The following is a 20,868-nucleotide window of genomic DNA, read 5'->3' as shown; positions in this document are numbered from 1 at the left end:
ATGAGCAAAGCACTCATTGGTGCCTGCCATGGCGCTGCAATGATGTTAGCCTCTCTTTGGGCTCTAGGCTCCTCTGGCTCCCTCTGGACATAAGCAGCATTACAGTTCCATCCATCCATTTCCTATGCCTCTTGTCCTCCAATGAAATGCTTTGCTCAGATGCAATGCATTATGGGAAAACAAAGTTTTTTCATTTTAAACACATATTGGTACATGTTTGTATATTTCTTAGGTACACCTTTAGTGTTCATTTGCTGTGTGATGAGTTTAGTGTTCTTTGTAAGGTGACACGGTGAATCAGATTGATCATATTGAGTAGTGAACTCCTGCAATTTCCAATGTGTTGACAAGGTTGTCTTGAGTTTTTTCATAGCTCATGATTGGCTCCTGTCAAATAAAGAGCTGCCTGGTCCTCAAAGATCGTGCGCAGCAAAATATGCCATTTTATGACGTGGACATGTGCGGCTTATATATGTACAAATCAGTTTTTTCCTCTAAATTTAGTGTGTGCGGCTTATATACCGGTGCGGTTTATAAACTGGAATTTATGGTAATTGCATAATCAGGACTGAGCCTAGCATAGACATTTTTTTGCATTCATATTTAATTAAAAATGAAAGTTTGTGGTTCATTCCCAATATCGAATGGAAAAGACCTTACGAATCCTAAAAAAATAATGGTAATGAAAGGGAAGTTGTACAGTTACAGGCTCTTTGGCTGAAGTAATAATATTCACAAGAGCTGGAGGCCATAACAAGACCAGGTGTTCTTGGGTAGAGAGTCATCAAATCATCATTATAACATGCCAGATTCTTTTATTTCACTCTACTTCCAAGCCTGGAACGTTACTTTTAAGTCCACCCTTTGAGACACGCGGCCCCTTGGTGGCACTGCAGTTGTTCATCAAGCTCTCGCAGCTGCTGCAAGAAGCCGGCGTTGGGGGAGATGTTTCTGTTGGCGCTGACGGCCTTGATGGCCTCCGGGAGCGTCATCCTCTTGTGGATCATGAGGTAGGCCAGGACTAGCGTGGCTGAGCGGCTGAGACCCATGGCGCAGTGGACCAGCACTCGACCTAGCAAACAGCGGGAAAACAAAACAGAGCGACTCGCTAAAGTCTTAGTCCGCCGTGAGACATTAGATCATCTAAAATGGCGTATTTCTAGTGCCAGGGAGGACAACGTAGGACCTTACAAATTGACAAACTACAGTCCCTGACAAAAGTCTTGTCGCTTCTCTAAGTTGTGGGAACAACAAATAGTAACCTGATGTGTAGTTGATCAGTTGGAATCAGAAAGGGCTTATATGAAAGGCAAACGCCTCTACTGTATGCTCATCATACCAAAGTAAAGTTTTGTATCATTCATTGAGTTTTATCATTCAATTAGGACAGGTAAGATTTTGCTTGTCACTTACAAAATAATGTACAGTCCAACTTACATGTACACGCATACTTTATTTTGAATACACAAACTGGTGTATTTCCAGTTTCTTCAAATCTTTTTCGTTCCACTTGACATTTGGATACATTGAAGATGTCTGCCACCTCAGCAGCAGAGTTGGTCTTCAGGCTCTTGATGGTCAGCACTTTGGTCTGTGTGTGAATCTTTGGCATGATGTGAGAGGTCAAGTTACACTTCACATGAAGGACTGGTGTGCTGGGGCTCTTTCTAAACACACCTGGGAATGTGTTCATTACTGTATTTATCACAGGTGAAGCTCTAATCTGTGATTGGTTGAACCATTTAAAGACACGGCAAGACTTTTGTCCAAGCAGAATCTGACCTGTCTGTCCGAATTAAATCTTAAAACTCAATGAATAATACGAAACTTTATTTTGGTATGACGAGCATAATCTAGAGTGCTTTACCTTTCATATAAGTTATTTCTGATTCCAATTGTCGGGACTTTTGTCGGGAACTGTACACCCATTTTAAATCTGCAGCAAGAAAAAAATAGTTCCATCCAAAAATGTAGAATTCTACATTTTCTTGTATGATTTTTTTTTGTTAGCTACTAGGCTACTTTCCAATTCACAGAGACAGAAGATATAAGATCATCCAAAATAGCATATTTGAGTGTCAGGGAGGACAACGTATGACCTTACGAATGGATAAACTACAGTACATCGATTTTAATTCTGCGGCAAGAAAAAATAGTTCAATCATGACATCGCTAAGAAAAGTAAAAAAAAAAAATGTTGAACTCTACATTTGTTTGTAGGATTTTTTTGTTAGCTAATACGCTACTTTCCAACTTACGAGAGACATAAAACATGAGATAATCTAAAATGGCGTATTTGAGTGTATGAATTGACAACTAGACGGATGGTGATTCTGCAGCAAGAAAAATAGTTCCATCTCTATAAGAAAAGTAGAAAAATGTAGAATCTACATTTGCTTGTACGATTTTTTTTGTTACCTAGCATGCACAAAGACGTAAGACATTAGAGCATCTAAAATGGTGTATTTGAGTGTCAAGGAGGACAAAGTATGACCTTGCGAATTGACAGACTAGACCGATTTTAATCAGCAATCGTTACATTAAGATGACTTAAAATAACATAAAACGAGAAAGCTAATTAATTCCACAGTGACACTAGACCCCGCCTTGTACGATTTTTTTTTTTGTGCTTGTTAGCTAGCTGCTTACGTCCTGATTAACAGAGACAGATGTACAAAGATTTGGAAGAGACAAATGCGAATGTACTATTGGGGAAATGGTGACTGAAACTGCATTTTTCGAATTCAAATTTCTCACGGGAATTGGTTCTATAGTTTTTTTGCGTAACCTCGCTAACTAAACAATTTAGCGATCCTTCTGATACTTCTTGGTGGGGTTCTCTGCTTGCTTCCTGTGGACGTGGCAGCTCAACCACTCTTGTCCTCCACGTCTGCGTTTACAACTCCGCTACAACGGGATTATTGCAGCCAACTTTAGTCTAACTGACTCATTTGTGACTTCTTCTGTGGATTAAAAGTCACACACACATCATGGCGACAGCGAGGAGAAAGGAGGAGGGACTTCTAACTCCCGGCGAAAAGTTTTTTCCCCCTGACATGTTGCATCAAATGTTTCTACACACGGTAATCCTCGCCGCCTTATCGGCGGGCACGAGGATTAGGGCGCACAGGAGCGCGTAATTTAACTGTTTTGGCGGCTGTGCACTTTAAGCGGGGATTACAGTGGGCACCCACCACACAACACTGGAGCCCGCTCCCACCGAACCCCCCCACTCTGCCAGCATGGGAAGGAAGCGGCCTCATCCTATTACTGTCATGTCGCACAACCGCTACTTCTGCAGACCCACAACACTGTCCAGGAAAAGGCTAACACATTACGGCTGTTTTGTTACTGTCAACCGCATAAATCGCATGAAATCTAATACAAGCCTGATGTTTTGCTACTTCTCGTGTGTCCAGTTTGAGTATGTGCAAGTTCTAAGAAATGTTTTGTCATGCTAAGAGAATAAAGTGTTCATTTTATACGAAAAACAGCTGGGGTTATGAGAATTCAAAGCGAAAAGCTGTTGGAGTTACGAGAATAAAGTTGTATATCATGATAAAAATGTTAGACTTAGGTTAAAGTTGTAATTTCATGCGTATCCCACTTTGGGAAGCCGAGATGGAAGCTAATGTCTCATCAGTGTTTTGTGCCATTGTATATATGTAGAAAACTACGTATCACTTGGATTGCAATATGTTTTGATTAATAATAGACCATAATCTACCACCAAACAGCCATCATTTATGAATGAATTTCAGAAAAAACACGATATGTTGAGGGACTGTAATGATAAAATGTAAGAGAAACATCGATCTGAGTTGTACTTACGAGAACAAAGTCACAAATTTATGAGAAAAAAAGTTGGTTATGCTTTGAGATGAATTATTATGCCAAAGATGAAAAAAGGTAACATGAATGCAGTTGGACCAACTTTTTCAGCTTGCCATGTTGAAAATGTGCTACATGTGCCGTTGTTTTTGTTGTACTGTTGCGCGTGACAGACAGTTCACGGCCGAGAAGAGCTCATACTGTTAGCAAAAAAAAAACAAAACCCGAACAGAACTGAGTTTCGTTGACCAACGTCATGGGGAACTTTTCACCTGCGGGTGAGCTCAGAGCTCTCTTGATGAAGTCGGCCGCCGGGTAAAAGAAGGGGCTGAGGTTAAAGGTCACCATGTCGAAGGCCTCCACGCCGTGATACGTGATGTTGGCGTCGCGGTAGAAGGAGGCACCCGTGTTGACGTTGAACTTGCCATCGGCAGCGTTGAGGACGTGGGTGACACGGTGAGCCTGCAGGTTCCTCTTGTCTTTGGCCGCGTACCTAAAGACCGAAGATCACATTTATAGTATATAAATAGTATATGTTTATTTGATTGTTATTTTATTTGTGCTTATTTATTCTTTTTATTATTATTGCAGTTGTACAAGAGCCACTTGTCTTACATGTCTCCCAAGTAGATCCTAGGCTGGACCTCGTCCATGTGGTGGCTGTCGCTGCCTTTCTTGGTCCACATCAGCCTCTGCAGTTCCGACGCCGGGGGGGTCTCGTACCTGCCGTTTGCCCCCTCAGGGCTCGCTAAGCTTCCCAGGCTTCCGGGCATGACCTGGTGCTCCACTTTGGCTTTTTTGTGCGGCCAACCGTGTAAGAAACCTTTTTAATTAATCAAATTGCAGTAAACTACAGTGGAGCCTCGAATGCGTCATAGGTCGTACAAATCACACACACACACAGTCTGTTTTGCTTTTTCTTTAGCTTTTTGGACCCTTGGAAGCATATAAACGCACTATTGCGCAGTGTTAGCCTCAAAATAACAATGATTTAATAGTTCAGAAGATGATCTTCAAATTGAAGGCCCCCTACCCCCAGGCTAATATCAAATGTGCATTTCCAACTTCGCACACTGCATGGCTTCATACAAGCATGTGTGGAAGAAGAGCTGAACAGCACCTGTCCTGCAGTGGTTTTCTTGTTTTTTTATTGATCTTCTTCCCGCCCACAAGCCCCAGTGTCCCCTGGTGGTGAACACGTTAGCAACTTGTCCTTCCTGCTCTACTGCCGTCATTAACGATGTCATGTATGGGGGAGAAGTGCCCAGGGTTAACATGAACTCCTCCTTCGCCTGGCGTCTTCTCTATGCTTTTATGATTCCTGTCTCATGTGCTTTGTTTGCAGTACTTTCATAAAAAACAGCGTTCATAATATATTGAAAGTGCAAAGCACACAATTAGATGTTAGACACTTGCCTTAGCTTGAAACTTCTCAGGTCTCAACAGTACGAGCAACGCAAATGTAGGTCGTCGTCGTCCTCTGCCGCCGTAATCTACCCGGCAACCTTTTTGGCTATTTTAACATCAGCACTCTAGTACCCCACGCCCTCCTCCAAAATAATTCAAGCGTCATCTTCCTTTTAAAGGTTAGCAGAGCCAAGAGGGAACACAGAGGGAAACAATGTAGTGTTCTTTTTTTTTTTTTTACGAAGAATTACTGTAAATTTTCTTAAAATTAAAACAAACAAGTGTTTGCCCCCTTGCTGATTTTTTTTTTTTGCACATTTGTTACACTTAAATGTTTCAGATTATCAAACAAATATAAACATTAGTCAATGACAACACAACTGAACTGAAACTTTTTATTATTAAGGGAGAAAAAACTCACTCCTGATCAAAATGTTTAGAACAAGTAAAAAAATTGCCAGAATTGACATTTTGGATCTTAAGGAGGTTCCAAGTAGAGTATCATAATGCAAAAAGAAGAAATGGGAGTGAGACAAAAAATCATCAACAAAGCAAAAACAAATCATCTGATTAAAACTTTAAGACAATAGCTTAAAAAATAAAACTAAAATATTCAAAAAAGGAGTCAGTAATGAGTAGCTACACCATTCTTGTTAATCACCTTAAAAATTGTTTTTTACATACGTGTGTGTGTGTGTATATATATATATATATATATGTATGTGTGTGTGTAAATTTTAGTAGGATTTACAAAAAAGTAACGCAAAAGTAGGAAGTAGGGCTGTCAAATGATAAAAAAGTAATCAAATTAATTACAGTTTACATATTAATTAATCATGATTAATCACCGTTTGCAACTATGCATGAAATATGGCCTTTTTACTGTTATTTTTATTTTTTAACAAAAAATAAACGACAGGACACAATTGTATATATTGATACAGTATGTATTAAAATGTAAATGATGACCATAGATACTACACACGTCTGAAAATCTAAAACACCAGTCTTTTTAATAGTAGCAGAACATTTGAATCACATTTTAACCGTGTTATTATGAGCCATGATAGGTTGCGTTCAAAGACATCACATGAACATGAATTCAGTGTTTTGCGTGTATATGTATTTCCTGGGATTTCCAAGCATACTTAAATGCAGAAATCTACTTCCGCAGTATGAGTTACGATAGTCAGTGATAAGAATATCCACTTACTGTTTTTCTTGGTCTTTTTGTTGATTTAGACCACACATACACGCATAATAAAGACGTTTTTCTGATGTTCCGAGCGCCCGGTGATGCATGCTTTTAAATTTCCCATCAAGGGATTATAATTAATACAATAAATTTAAGAATGAAATAAAAGGAAAAAAATGTGTAATATTTATATACACATTTTCTTAGCAGCTAAGGCATAATACTGTCATCTATCATTACTGTTAAATAGTAATGATATAAGAAATAATGAAGAAAATGTGAATATGTATGTATACTTATTTAATTGTATTGTTTTCTATATCTATATAAAGTATATTATATAATGTAAAATTATATCCATTTTTTGGGTTGTTTTTTTCAGATAAAAACAACAAAAAACCCTTATGGAGATACCTGGACCTTTTCAATTGCCACCTTTTCAGACAAACCTTTCATTGGTCAGTGGTGATATTCATAAAAATATAAATAAAAGAAAAAATTTTGATTTTTAAAGTAACATCTAAATATTGCCACTTCCTACTTTTGCGTTGCTTTTGATTGTAAATTCTGCTAAAATTGTTGTTTTCAGGTTCCAGATACACAATTGTGACTATTGATAGTTCCTATGAAAAGCTGCCATGAAGTAAAAAAGTGCTCACTGTCAGAATATATTTTTTAAAAGTATGATTGACATTTATTCTTTTATTCATTTATTATACATTTATTCACATAATGATGTGATGAAGAAACATATACAGTACATTTATTTGGTCCGTTTGGAGAAAGTCATACACAGTTTAAGATATCCATCCGTCCTTTTTCTATGCCGCTTATCTTCACTAGGGTTGCGGCGGTATGCTGGAGCCTATCCCAGCTGACTTCGGGCGAGAGGCGGGGTACACCCTGGACTGGTCGCCAGCCAATCACAGGGCACATATAAACAGACAACAGTTTAAGAGATACAGTATGTAGTACATAGATATTGTATTATATCAAGTACATATCTAAAACATATCTAATATTTATCTAATGATACATATATATATATATATATATATATATATATATAATATTTATCTAATAAATAGGCATTATATTGTCATAAGATTTGACACTTGTTCTCCTTCTTCTTCTTCCTGGCCAGCTGCAAGTCCAGGTCCAGCAACAGGGCCAGGAAGTTCCTGTTGGGGTAGATGGCTCTCTTCTTCACCAGCCTGTGCAGAGCCTGCTCCAGCGGCAGGTGCTGGTAGATCATCAGGTAGGCCAGCACCAAGGTGGACGAGCGACTCATTCCCATGATGCAGTGCACCAGCACTTTCCCTGAGGAGGAGCAGACGGGATGTGGCCATCAGACTTATAATTAGGAGGGATGACTCGGCTTGTATTAATATTAATATTAATATCATCAGTGTGTGAGCGCTGACCCCTGTCTCCGTCCTCACACTGTGTTTTTTTTTTTTTTTGTTCCTGGATAAAATGATGGCTGCAATTGGTCACTGAAGTTTCATTTTGCAGACCCAACCTGATGGTGTCCTCATCATTGAAAGGATTGTTGCTCCTTCCATAGACTCAAATTCTGCAAGGTAAGGTCTTTTTTCTTTTTAATTGTGGAGGACATGAGCAAGTCATGCTGGACAGCACATTGGTGCATTCATTTGTAAAAAAAAGATCATTTTAAGTTAACAAAATTTTTCCATTCCATTTTTTTTTATTTGCCCTTTTTACATTTTTTTCTCATAATATTGCAGCTTTATTCTCTGAATTTTTTTTATTTTCAAAAAAAATATTTGATTGATCATATCATTATCCCATAGTATTAGGAGTTTTGTCTCATATTTTTTTCTAAAATTATTGAAAATGTTTCTAAAAAAAAATGTTTTAAAATGATAAATTCATTCTAAAGTTGAGTTTTTCTCAAAAATGATTAACAATTTGGTAGTTCTTCATATTGCAATTTTATTCTTATGTTTTTTTTAATAATAATTTTTCCTCCCTTATTACATGAATTCTAACGTTATGATAGAGTTATGTGTTTCCTTTTATAATTTTAAGACTTTAAAATATTTTAAACCTCAAAATATATTCAAGAAATTCATAAAATATGTCTATAATCTTTCAATTTTTATTTTTATTTTTTAAATAAAATATTCCAGAGTGTTTTTCAGCAGCAAAGAGGGAAGGCAGCGGTCATGGACTGTGAACGCAGAGCAATCTGGGACTCGTAGTTGAAAACAGGTGCGCTCGGGTGTGTGTCCAGTGTTCCGTCACTACATCTCCAGCTGATTCGCTGTTTTGCGTTTAAGTGCAATTTTGCATATTTTTTTTTATAAGCGTAGGAACATGCATTGTGTTGTGCGTCCTTGTGGTGTAATAGAGCTACCTATCGGTGTTCTGTTGTATGTGTCTGTTATTGTATTTACTACTGCTACCAGTAGAGGGTGTTGTATACTCATGTGAGAGTTGAAGACATGTGCCGCTGGTGTAAAGATGTCATCCCTCCACCTCAGCTAGCTAAATATAAAGCCACAACAGTCCTGATTGGCCAAGGGAGAACCCGCCCATTGTGTTCTGCGTTCTGATGGCCAATCAATTTCTTGTGCACCGCCGCCGCGTTTCCTGTTTGCGAGCGATCATAGCTGTATGATCGCTAGGGCGCCATTTATAGAATACTGTAAATGAATCTTTGGTTCATGGAGGACTACGAGGAGGAGTAAAATACTACAACAGGAGCAATATGTTTTAACAAGGATACACAAAGGCTATGGTCGAACAGCGCTGGGACGAGGCACGTCAGAGGAGTGAATACGGTAAGTCACTTCATCATTTCTTGCATCCTAGAGATTGATCATTAAAATTCAAACGGAATTTGTGGTAAACAAGAGAGAAATGTGAGAAAATGTGTGCCTGTCTGAGAAAAGTGCATGATGAGGGCTTTTACAGCCTTAATAATTGCAAACGAATACATTTGGCTACTTCACGGAATCCACTTATTGCGGTTTATTTTGGGAACCTATCCCCCCGCGATAAACAAGGGAACACCGTATCCGTGTCCAATTTTTTTCCAGCAAAGGCCATACAGTGAAAAATGGCCACTTTGATATTTTTTAAACCAAGACATGTAGATGAGCTAAAAAGTTATTTATATTTCAAGACATTTAAAAAATGGTCTTCCCCATTTTTGCAGGGTTTTTTTTCCTAATTATATTATGACATTATTCTCATAAAATTATGACTTTTCTTGTTAGATTACAACTTTTGTCTTTTAATATTATGGCTTTATTCTTGTCAAATTACTGCTGATTTTTCCATTTTTTTCGCTGGCCAATAAAAAACAGCCAGGGTCTGCAAATGCCCCCCCCCCCCGGGCTGCACTTTGGACACCCCTGATATAAACCAATCAAAACTGAAAATAAATCAGTTTAAGGATAGGAGAGGGATGCTACCATGGGGTGCCTTGAGGCCCTTGTGGATGAAATCGGCGGCGGGTCGGAAGTAAACATCCAGGTCAAAATGCGTGGAGTCCTCTGCCGGAATGCCGCAATACTCAAAGTCCTTGCCGTAGAAGCCCTGATTCCCAATGCTGCCTTTCTTGGAGTGAGCGGCGTTCAACACGTGAGTTATTCCCAACTGGACCAAGGCTGTCTTGGTCTGGGCAACTGTCCTGGCAGAGAAACAGAGAAGATCAGAGGTCACAGCCTGGTTTTAAAATGAGCCAACAAGCTCAAATAAGTAGCATACTTACACGTTGCCTATGTAAATGTTAGGCCACACCTCATCTATCTGACTCAAATGCAGTTTACACGAGTCCAGAATGTTCTGCAGATCCTTCACTGTCAGGTACTCCTTTTTACCTTTGAGGGCCCACATTTTCACTGAAATCCTCCGGCGTGGATGGATTAGATCCCCTTCCGATCTCAGCTGTGAGTGATTTGCCCCAGCAGGTGCTTTGCTCAACTGCTGTCACTGGACACGCCCCCACTTCCCTCTTCTATTTAAGCCACTATGTTGCACTCACGGGACGCTACATTTACGATATGACGTGTAAGCCTGTGGCGCTATGTGCATTGCGAAAGGTTTATGTGGGGTCACTTGTCAAATTGCTGGATATTACACATTTCTGCTGGAGTTATCCTGTGGGCTTCATAAGACCCACGGTACAGTGGCACCAGAGTCATCATCGTGCGTGGATCCGCCCGGCAGATCCACGTATGTGTCAACAACGCCATCGCTGCACAATTCCAATATGTCCCCTCCTTTTTGTTTTCATTCAACATAACAGGCTTTGCAATCTAGACACTATATTTGTGGTGTTTATTGAATAATCCAAATCCAACAATGCTTTACAGTTGATTTTAGTATAAATTGTGCTTGCTCTTGCTCGCTGTAAACTGCAGTGTGTGCGTACCGTCTCCACTCAGCTAGAGTGACAGGCTGAGCAAACGCAGAGAATGGTGGCTTCTCTGCCTTTTTTGGTTGATTTTTACTGAACTTTTTTTTTGCCCTTATGATGGACTGTCTTAGTAACAGCGTTTTCCTAATTAAACATTTAAACGATTAGTAGTAGTCCTGAAGTATAGGAGATGTCACCAGATGAGAACATGGCCACACCAGGCATCATGGGAAATGTAGTTTTTAAGCCATACATTCGCCACACCCGTGTATCAGCTGCAGGGTTCAAAGTTTGAGAAAAAAAAGTAGCATCTTATACACCGAAATGTACAGTACTTATTTATGAACATTTTATATTATTGACATATGTTTGTTGTTTTTGTAAATTGTGAAGTTTTTTCTCAAAATGTTCTTCATATGAACATGACTTTAATGTGTTAGTATTCAAACTTTTTTATTAGAATTCAGACTTTTATTTCACACAATATTACAATTTTCATTTCATAATAAACATAAAAAGTACTTTATTCTTATAAACATGTTCTATTATGAGCTAGGACATTCTAAGATGGCATTTTTCAGTTTTTAAAAAAATGGATTTGATTTCCTAGATGATACTGTTCACATATTTACGTTTTTTTATTGTGATTTTTTTTGTCCAAACTTTCCACATATCAATTTATTTTGTCAGTATTAAACTTTATTTTCTTTAGATTATGACTTATTTTCGATAGTATTACAATTTTCTTGTCATAATTAAAACAAGAATGACTTGGTTCTCATAAATGTTGAGGGTTTTTTATGAGAAAGAAATTTTAATATGCCATTTTAAAATTTGTATTTATTTTTATTTTATTTCATATTTGATATTATTCACACACTTTTAACATTTTTTAAAATTGTGATTGTGAGATTTTTCCTGGAGAAATTGTCTGCATATTATCCTGACTTTATCATGTTAGTATTAAAACTCTTTTCTGAGAATTATGATTTCATCCTCTTCTCATCATAAAAACAAATGGGCTTTGTTGTCATAATTGTTGAGGGATTTTTCATGAGAAGGAAATTCTAATATGCCACTTTTCTATTATATAAATATATATAGAGAATTTTTCTTTTGCCGAGTATTTTTAATTGCCTCTTTTTAATGACCTATTATAAGCACAATATAATAACATATTGTTAAATGTGCAGGCGTACCTAATGCTGTGTCCAGTGTATTATAGTTTCCGCTGTTGTAGGATGAAAAGCTGTTATTCGGTGTCGTCAATAAGTGCCTTGAGGTGTGATATTGATTGACTGTGTGAATGAAGCTGTGCTTCAGTGCTTACGTGTGTGTGCATGGTTACTTTCTACACAAGATGCACCATTCAAGAGCACAATTGATTCCTTAAAGATCTGCAGAATATCCGTCAGGAGTTTGCTTTTATTCTGTACAGCACGGAGGAGATAAAGTGTACCTGATGTATGCAACCAGATGACATGCATTGCTTACAAATATATACCGTATTCACGTAATGGCTAAGACTGTTGTAGTTTGACTTGTAAAAGGCAAAGCTGCTTGAGGAATCCTTTATTGGGGAAAATCCACCGGCGCTCTTTGACCTTCCGTATGGCCTCCAGCAGCGTGTAGCCGTGCCAGATCATTAGGTACGCCAGCACCAGGGACGCTGACCGGCTCACCCCCACAGCACAGTGGACCAAAACACCAGCTAAGATAAAGACATCACATTACAGCTGGGTGGCTGATGAGCGCAAGCGATGGAAGCCAAATTGACAAAAGATGCTGTAAAAGTTACAAAAATAAATCTGTAATATTACGTAAACAAAATCAGAATTTGATGAGAATTTGGTTGTTGCATAACAACAAGAGGGTCGTACTGCTATTAATGAAGTACAATTGTCATTTAGCCACACTAAAGACATATTATAGCAGTAATTGCTATTCATTCTATTACATTTCTTTAAAAAAATAAAGAAATACTTGTTAAAAAAATTGTAATATTACAAGTTTCTTCTCATAATGTGCAAATGTTAGTTTATTTTTTTGTGTTGTTTTTAGTCCAACTCAAAATGTTTTTCATCTTCCCTCCTTTGGTGTGGTAGTCTCACTACTTTTTTTGCGTGACTTTTTCTCATAATATCACAATTTCATTGTTCTAAATTAGGATTTTTTTTTCTTGCGAAAAATGTATTTTTTTCTGCATATGATAAAAAAAATTCTATGTAGTTAAAGTTTTTTTCTTTGAATTTGAACTTTTATAAAATGATGCTTATTTTTATAATCTTTTTTTTTTTTCTCATAATAGTACAATACTATTCTTGTAAATTGCGAATTTTTTTTCTCATGAAATGTTCCCTCCCGCATATTATTATGACTTTATCGTGGTAGTATTATGTTTTTTTCTTAGAATTGTGACTTTATTCCCATAATATTACACATTTCTTCTCATAATGTAAGGACTTTGCTTTCATAAATGAGTTTTTTCCTCCTAAAAGTAGAACTTTATTTCCATATCATAGGTTTCTTCTCATATCAGGACTTCATTCCCTGAGAGTTTTGAGGGGTTTTTTGGTCATATTTTTTCTCATATGACAACTTAATTCTTTAATTCTTTCTTATAAATTGAATGTTTTTCTACTGACCTCCTTGGTGTGGTAGGATTACAGCTTTTCCTCATATTGTGATTTTATTCTTGTACATGATCATTTTTTTGTAGTAAAAAATGTATTATTTTTCTCATATTGCAATTTTATCGTGGTAGTATTAAAAGTTTAGTTTTTCTTAGAATTATGATCATTTTCTTCTAATAATATAAGCACTGTATCACACAAATGATTCATTTCTCAAATATTACAACTTTATTCATGCATTCGTCCAACTTTTTGTCTTGTAATTCTATGGCTTTATTCTCATTTTTGGACATCAGCCACATGTTTTTTGTGTTTTTTTTAATTCTGCCTAGCGACACGACAAGATCAGTGAACATCAGAGCTGATTTCTTGCTAGCTGGCTATTAGTGGCTAAGATGTTATTCCCCACAGTGTCGTATTTACCACAGGACGTGCCAAGAGCGCTGTGGATGTACTCTGCACATGGATAGAAATAGGGCGAGAGGTCAAAGGTGGGCGAGTCTTCGGCTGGCATGCCGTAATAATCCACGGCGTCTCCGTAGAAGTGTCTGCTGCCCTGACTGTACTTGCTGCCGTGCGCTGCGTTCACCACGTGCGTGATTCCCAGCTTCCACACGCAGTAGCGATCGTTGGCTGCTGACCTGCGTACCACGGATGCAAGTGTCAAAAAGAACACGTAGTGGTGTTTGTTGAGGCCTGAAAGCAGCACTCACATGTCACCAAGGAACAGGCCGGGCCAAACTTCATCCACATGATTTCCAAAGCGTTTGCCTCCAAACAGAACCTTCTGCAAGTCTTTCACACTTGGACTCTCCTCCATCGCTAAAGAACTTTCTCATGCATTTCAATGCTGGCTAATGTTGACTGACAATGACAGCTGCCCTCTGTGTGTGTCTAAAATTAATCACTGATGACCCATATTGTGTACCGCTTTACGGGCCTTGGGAGGCTTTATCCTCCAAATATACCAGAATAAAGTTGTAATATAAGAAAAAATGTGAAAATGTCCTGATATTATGAGGAGAAAGTCGCCATGATGACAACATGGTAACTTACAGAAATTAAGCCATAATATTTGACTAAAAATAGATAAATAAATGTTGTAATATTGTAAAAAATAAAAAGCATAATTTATTGGAATACATTTTACATTCCCAGAAAAAAAACTGAGAATCAAGTCCTCATTATATGGAGTAAAGTACAAAAGGAGTGTTTATGTGAAAAAAGTTGTAATATGACAACAATAAATGTATAATATGACCAGGAAAATAATAATTTTATCAGAAAAAGATCTGATTTTGACAAAGTAGTAATGTATGAGAAAAAATATGGGGATAAAATTAGAAACAAAAATGGTATTACAAAGTGATAATTACAGGAAAAAAAAAAGTTATTCGTGAAAAGTATGATATTGCAAAAGAAAAGTCATCGTTTTAGCAGAAATGCCAAAATAAATGGATTATCATTCTGAGAAAAAGAGGGAAAACTACACCTAATATTATGACAAGTAACTCGTAATATTATGCAAATATAGTCATAATTATGAGGGGGAAAAGTTGTAATACTACATTTTAATATTATGCGAAAGAAATGTTGAATTACCGAGGAAAAGGTCATATTATGAGAAGAAATTATGAGAAAAATGGTACATGGTGCGGACAAAGTGAGAAAAAAAATATTCATTTATGTGGAAAAAAAGTTGTAATATTACAACAATAAATGTATAAGGTAAAAAAAAAGGAAAAAAAAACTAATAATTTGGTCAGAAAGAAGCTCTGATTTGATGACAATGAAGTGGTACCGTAATATGAGAAAAAAACATGTCTTTATGGGGATAAAATGAGAACAATTTGTCATATTACAACGTGATAATTAGTTAGAGAAAATTAAATCATGATATTATTAAAAAAACTCATAGTTTTATCAGAAAAAAATTCAATAAATTGATTAATAAAATAATGAAAAAAACAAAAATAATATTATGGAAATATGACAACAATAAATGTACATTATTATCACGGGGGAAACAGAATAACACACAATAACAGAATTTGATGAGAATAAAGTGGTAATATGAGAAAAACACGTAATTTATGGGGATAAAATGAGGAAAAAAGTCATAATAATAAAAGAAACTTGTAATATTACAAAGTGAAAAGTAGTAGGTATTCATGAAAATTATGCCATGATTTTGGAAGAGAAAAGTTTGACCAGAAATACCAAAACAAATGGATTACAATTATAAGGAAAACTAAAATTAGGAGGAACTAAAGCCCATTTAAGAGGGAAAAAACATGATATGGTTTACAACCACAATACATGTACAGTATATTGAGAGAAAACAGGAACATTGATTTTATGAGTGGTAATATTATGAGGAAAACATTATAATTTAATGAGGAAAAATGATCCGTAGTAAAGCAGAAGAAAATTCATAACTCATAGTTTATAAGACCAAAGTTTGCAATGTTATTGAAATAAAGTCATACTTCTAAGGGGGAAATGTGGACCAAGATAAAAGCGTAATTTTATAAAATACCTCAGAATTTATTGACAGTAACGTCTTTATATTATGAGGAGTAACTCGTAATATTATGGGAATAAAGTCATATTTATGCAGGAAAGCAATACGGCAAAACGATATAGCACACCACGCTGTAGTTCATTTTTCCTCCACAGGGTGTCCCTGTCCCCTGCTTTTGGAGCCATTACCTCTCCTTGTGCCATCATAACAGGATGCTAACCAGGGTGACATGATTGGCAGCAGCGTTACCATTACTGTTATTTCCACCGTCATGGATTGCTCACATCTTTGTGAGATACCTTACAGTTAGATTCATTGGAGTCTCTACGTTTCGGCGGCGTCGCTTTCTTTTATCAACCTCTCAACTCGGGTGAGTGAACCTCGAAAGGAAGCTAACGCTGTTAGCTAGCAACAGAGTGCATAGCCTCTGGCGGCTTGCTGTGAATTGACTGAAGAGGTGACGCTGTGTTGTTAGCCTCGGGCGTGTATGTCCAGTTGGACAGTTATTTCTTTGGCATTCCATCATATAATAATCATGCCATTAATCTTGTGGTTTAACCTCTATGTGTGTCTTTAAAAGGTGTAAATGCCAATGGTTGTTTTGAACGTGAAACCACATATGACACGTTAGCCGCAAATGCTAAATAACAATTAGCTGTGTTGAAATCATATTGTTTGGTACAGACGTGCATTAATTTAATATTTGGTGAACAGTAATGCTTTGAATCGCAAAGAAGTTCGCCCAAGGTGCCCAATATGAGTGAATTGAGCACCTTAAATTTGTCTTATTTATTTGATTTAGGGTAAGGGTTATTTTAGTAAAAGGTTTAGGGTAACCCCTCACCATTTACCACTATTTTAATTATTTTTATTTCATTGTAATTATAAATGTTTATTTAAATATATATATAAATCATAAATTTGAATTCATATATTATTTTTTTTAATGTCACAAGCAAGACTGAGCCAGCTGTGAATGCTTATAAGTTGGGGGGGCCACAGAAGCACCCGCTGCTCATTGAGAAGAGCGATCCGTGCTTCCATTTTAGTCTCCTAAAGTGTCCAATAAGACCAGAAAAACATGCCAGATGTGTTGCTAGAAGAGCTAGGGGAGGTCTGAATTACTCAGTTGGCAAGGCTGACCTCTCCTGCTGCGTCGTCTTATTCTCTGGCAGACCAGGTGCGTGTGCGTGTGTTACGAAGCAGAGTTGTGGTGCCATCTACTGTACGGAGTTGTAACAACATGCTACAGTCGCAGACAGTCCCATCATAATGGGTGTATGAGCTATGGTGAACAGGTGGCACCAAATGTATTTGTGGCAAGCCGTGTTTGAGGAAACACTGATGATGGTAAACTATTGAATAATATCAATAATACATTAGAAATGGTTAGCACAAGTGTGAATGAGTCGTCCATGTTGTTGTTGACCCTCAGCCTTGGGGGCGAGGAAGGAAATGAGCCAGCCGAGCGTCCGCCTTTGGACGCCCAAACACGTGGCCAAGTGGCTGAAGGAGGAGGGCTTCTGCGACTATGTAGACCTACTGTGTTACAAGCACCGCCTGGATGGCACCAGCCTGCTGGCCCTCAGCGAGTACGACCTCCGCTCCCCGCCTCTGGAGCTCAAGGTGCTGGGCGACATCAAGCGCCTCATGGTGTCCATCCGCAAACTCCAGAAGGAGAACCTGGACGTGCTGCAGGAGCTGGGCCTCCCCTTCGACGGACACTCCCCGACGGGCGCAGGGGGCAACTCGGACTGGTTGTGCAACGGCGAGCCCAGGAGGGACTGCGACAGCACGGACACGGCGCCGGTAGGCGAGGAGTACCAGCAGTACACCAACGGGAAGTACAAGCAGCAAGCCAGGAGGCTGGATCCTGAGTACTGGAAGACGGTGCTCAGCTCCGTCTATGTGGTCTTTGTATTTGGATTCACCTCCTTCGTCATGGTCATCGTGCACGAGAGGGTCCCTGACATGCGCACCTACCCGCCCTTACCGGATATCTTCCTGGACAGGTGATGTCACCGCTTGCTAGTATGAGCCTGCCTCATAAATGATGACCTAGCGTTTTTTGCACAGTGTGCCTAGAATCCCGTGGGCCTTCGCCATGGCAGAAGCATGTGGTGTGATCCTGTGCAACATCTGGCTACTGGTTCTCCTCCTACACAAACATAGGTAACTCTTGTAGTGCTTAGACCAGCGTACTCAAAAGTTCATGGAAACAGGACCTGTTTTGAAGAATACAAAAACATATTCTTGTATTTATTTCTTGTGTTTTAGGTCAATTCTTCTACGCCGCATGTGCAGCCTCATGGGCACCGTGTTCATGCTGCGCTGCGTCACCATGTTTGTCACCTCCCTCTCTGTTCCAGGACAACACCTGCAGTGTTCCGGAAAGGTAGCTCCTACAGCAACGCGCTGCTACTTGTCCCCCTTAACAATGTCATCATGTCCTCTTCTTCTGGTGCAGATTTACGGGGACATGTGGGCCAAGCTGCAGCGAGCTGTGGCCATCTGGAGCGGCTTCGGGATGACGCTGACGGGCGTTCACACGTGCGGCGACTACATGTTCAGCGGACACACCGTCGTCCTCACCATGCTCAACTTTTTTGTCACGGAGTGTGAGTAGCAAGTTGAATGCTCGATACTACAATGTTTTTATGGAAAATTGTAAAAATGTTGAGCATTTTGCCGTCTGATCAAAATTGAGTGGGTGAGACCATTAGCAGCGGGGGACATTAGGCAGTACTTCAAATTTCGGTATTGACCCAATACCAAGTAAATACAGCAGTACATGAATCCGTCGCCACGTTGAATTTTGCAGCTTCACTCTATCACAGTTTTTCAAAAATGTATTATTAGCCCAAAACTATGTACATTTAAGCCAATTTTACGTATTAATTTGCCTAAATTAATTATTTTCAAGCATAAAAATGTCTAAATGAACTAAAATACAAATACAGGACATTCAGAAGAGTCATGCAGAAGACTCATTCAAAGACGTGATGATATGCCACCGCAGGAAGTACTGTACATAACAAGAAGTAACAACAGGGAACTCTCCCAATTCTAACGTGCGAGTCTGTATTATGGCTTATTTCTGTCTTATATGTCTTATTTTCTCGTATTATGGCTACTATATTGGATAATACAAGTGTAAAGTTGACTATGGGGTGTTATTTAATGTCTAGAGGGCTTTAATAATGTTGAAAACTGTATTTAGAAGGTTGTAAACAGGTTTTCTGTGCTCAAACTATGAAAATATTCAGTTTGTAAATAAGGAATCCTACTTTGCAGAAATTCACCCATCAGGTACGGGTCTGGAAGTAATTAACCACGGTTAACGAGGGATTACTGTATTGCCGCTACCAATATATACAGTATTTTTTTTTTAATAATAGCTAGGTGTGTTGCCGTTACATTTTTACTGATATTTCACACTAGTGCCATTATTAAAAAATGTATACTATAATTCATATTTTTATGACCATCATCATAAAGAACAATAATAATACAGAATTAAAAATGTTTATTTCAGTTATCAGTTATCATTATTAGCAATCATACGTTAATGATGTCATTAATAATGTCTATTTCCAACATTTATTAGAATAATAGTTCTACTACTACCACTAATATTACCACTAATAGAAAATACAACTTTTTCTGTAGCATTTTGAATTTTGATGACAATTTCAAAGCTAATCAGATAAGCTTGTACCGTTTTAATATTTGTTTAAAATGGCAAAAGAATTAAAAAAAAAATTACAGTTGAATGTATTCATTTTTTAATTTTGCAGATGAAAGATGTCTCAAGATGTGACGTCAGTACAAAAGGGGTTGCTTCCTGTGTAGTTGAAATGGGGAACAAGCATCCTTTGTTGTCTCCTAGTGTTCTTCGTTGGTCGTATACATGACATAAAGCTATTGTATATATTCTTTTCAAATGCAGACACGCCACGGAGCTGGAACTTCATCCACACGCTGTCGTGGGTGCTCAACCTTTTCGGCATTTTCTTCATCCTGGCAGCGCACGAGCACTACTCCATTGACGTCTTCATCGCCTTCTACATCACCACCAGACTATTCCTGTACTACCACACGCTGGCCAACACGCGCGCCTACCAGCAGAGTCGACGTGCTCGCATCTGGTTCCCAATGTTCTCCTTCTTTGAGTGCAACGTCAACGGGCCCGTGCCCAACGAGTACTGCTGGCCCTTCTCCCGGCCTGCCGTCTTGAGGATGCTGATTGGGTAGCAAGTCACTGCATCCTGTGATCACTTTGAAGACTGACATGAGCCTATTAGCAGCAAGGCTTGATGGCAATCCTTCTCCCCAGTTGCTGTTTTTCAAAAAAATGCATATTTTAAAGCGCCACAATCGCCTTTTTCCTTGCCGGATTTGTAGAGTACGAAATCCACCAAAAAAAAAAAAGTTGTTCTCCCGTTGTCTTAAATATGATTCCATTTGCCAATTACATGTACAAATGTCCCATTCTTGCCACATTTGATGATAAAAATGACTTTTCTACCAACATCAATGAACTTTCCACAGCATTAATGACAGCACATTATTCTGTATTAAGTTATTTAAAAGTTTTTGTGTTTGTTGATGTTAATTTATTTCATACTTGTACGTTGAGGTATTTTTGTACTTGAAGCAGCAACATGCACACTAAAATATGTTTACAGTTGCTCAAAAGGACGCACTACGTGCTTTCATTTTTATTTTTTTAAGTGGAATGATTGATTTGTTGGCCTCAGAGTGAAAGTTGCCTCCTACAGCCGTAGTTAAAAGTGTAACAAACATATACAACTAAATGAAACCACTTTTCATGCCTCATTAAGCCATTTCCATCATAAAATAAAATTTAAAAGAAGCCTATTGTGTT

The 20,868-nt window shown here is 38.1% G+C and overlaps 4 protein-coding genes across 5 annotated transcripts; 1 reads left to right on the top strand and 3 right to left on the bottom strand.

The window, feature by feature from the left end:
• Positions 1-652: 652 nt before the first annotated feature.
• LOC129177107 (dual specificity protein phosphatase 13-like) lies at positions 653-4,610 on the bottom strand. The gene is made up of 3 exons (XM_054767887.1): positions 4,447-4,610; positions 4,104-4,324; positions 653-1,072 (listed from the first exon to the last, which is right to left on the bottom strand). The coding sequence occupies exons 1-3, from the start codon at positions 4,602-4,604 to the stop codon at positions 852-854; spliced, it is 600 nt and encodes a 199-aa protein (XP_054623862.1). The 5' UTR covers positions 4,605-4,610; the 3' UTR covers positions 653-851.
• Positions 4,611-7,529: 2,919 nt separating this feature from the next.
• On the bottom strand, positions 7,530-10,378 carry LOC129177138 (dual specificity protein phosphatase 13-like). The gene is made up of 3 exons (XM_054767935.1): positions 10,176-10,378; positions 9,877-10,094; positions 7,530-7,753 (listed from the first exon to the last, which is right to left on the bottom strand). The coding sequence occupies exons 1-3, from the start codon at positions 10,298-10,300 to the stop codon at positions 7,533-7,535; spliced, it is 564 nt and encodes a 187-aa protein (XP_054623910.1). The 5' UTR covers positions 10,301-10,378; the 3' UTR covers positions 7,530-7,532.
• A 1,965-nt stretch (positions 10,379-12,343) lies between these two features.
• Positions 12,344-14,300, bottom strand: LOC129177122 (dual specificity protein phosphatase 13-like). Its single transcript, XM_054767908.1, has 3 exons — positions 14,170-14,300; positions 13,880-14,097; positions 12,344-12,534 (listed from the first exon to the last, which is right to left on the bottom strand). Exons 1-3 carry the CDS (start codon positions 14,274-14,276, stop codon positions 12,344-12,346), a joined length of 516 nt encoding a protein of 171 aa, XP_054623883.1. The 5' UTR covers positions 14,277-14,300.
• Positions 14,301-16,168: 1,868 nt separating this feature from the next.
• LOC129176841 (sphingomyelin synthase-related protein 1-like) lies at positions 16,169-20,841 on the top strand. Of its 2 annotated transcripts, none has more exons than XM_054767299.1 (6): positions 16,169-16,350; positions 17,416-17,992; positions 18,057-18,152; positions 18,258-18,375; positions 18,448-18,598; positions 19,930-20,841. In XM_054767299.1, the coding sequence occupies exons 2-6, from the start codon at positions 17,436-17,438 to the stop codon at positions 20,232-20,234; spliced, it is 1,227 nt and encodes a 408-aa protein (XP_054623274.1). In that variant the 5' UTR covers positions 16,169-16,350; positions 17,416-17,435; the 3' UTR covers positions 20,235-20,841. The 2 variants fall into 2 exon arrangements, with proteins under 2 accessions (XP_054623274.1, XP_054623275.1); XM_054767300.1 differs by lacking the exon at positions 16,169-16,350 and adding an exon at positions 16,361-17,330.
• The last annotated feature ends 27 nt before the right edge of the window (positions 20,842-20,868 follow it).

The sequence above is a fragment of the Dunckerocampus dactyliophorus genome, chromosome 2, assembly GCF_027744805.1.
Source record: "Dunckerocampus dactyliophorus isolate RoL2022-P2 chromosome 2, RoL_Ddac_1.1, whole genome shotgun sequence".
Classification (NCBI taxonomy): Eukaryota; Metazoa; Chordata; class Actinopteri; order Syngnathiformes; family Syngnathidae; genus Dunckerocampus; species Dunckerocampus dactyliophorus.
This window is presented reverse-complemented; position numbering and strand designations above follow the sequence as displayed.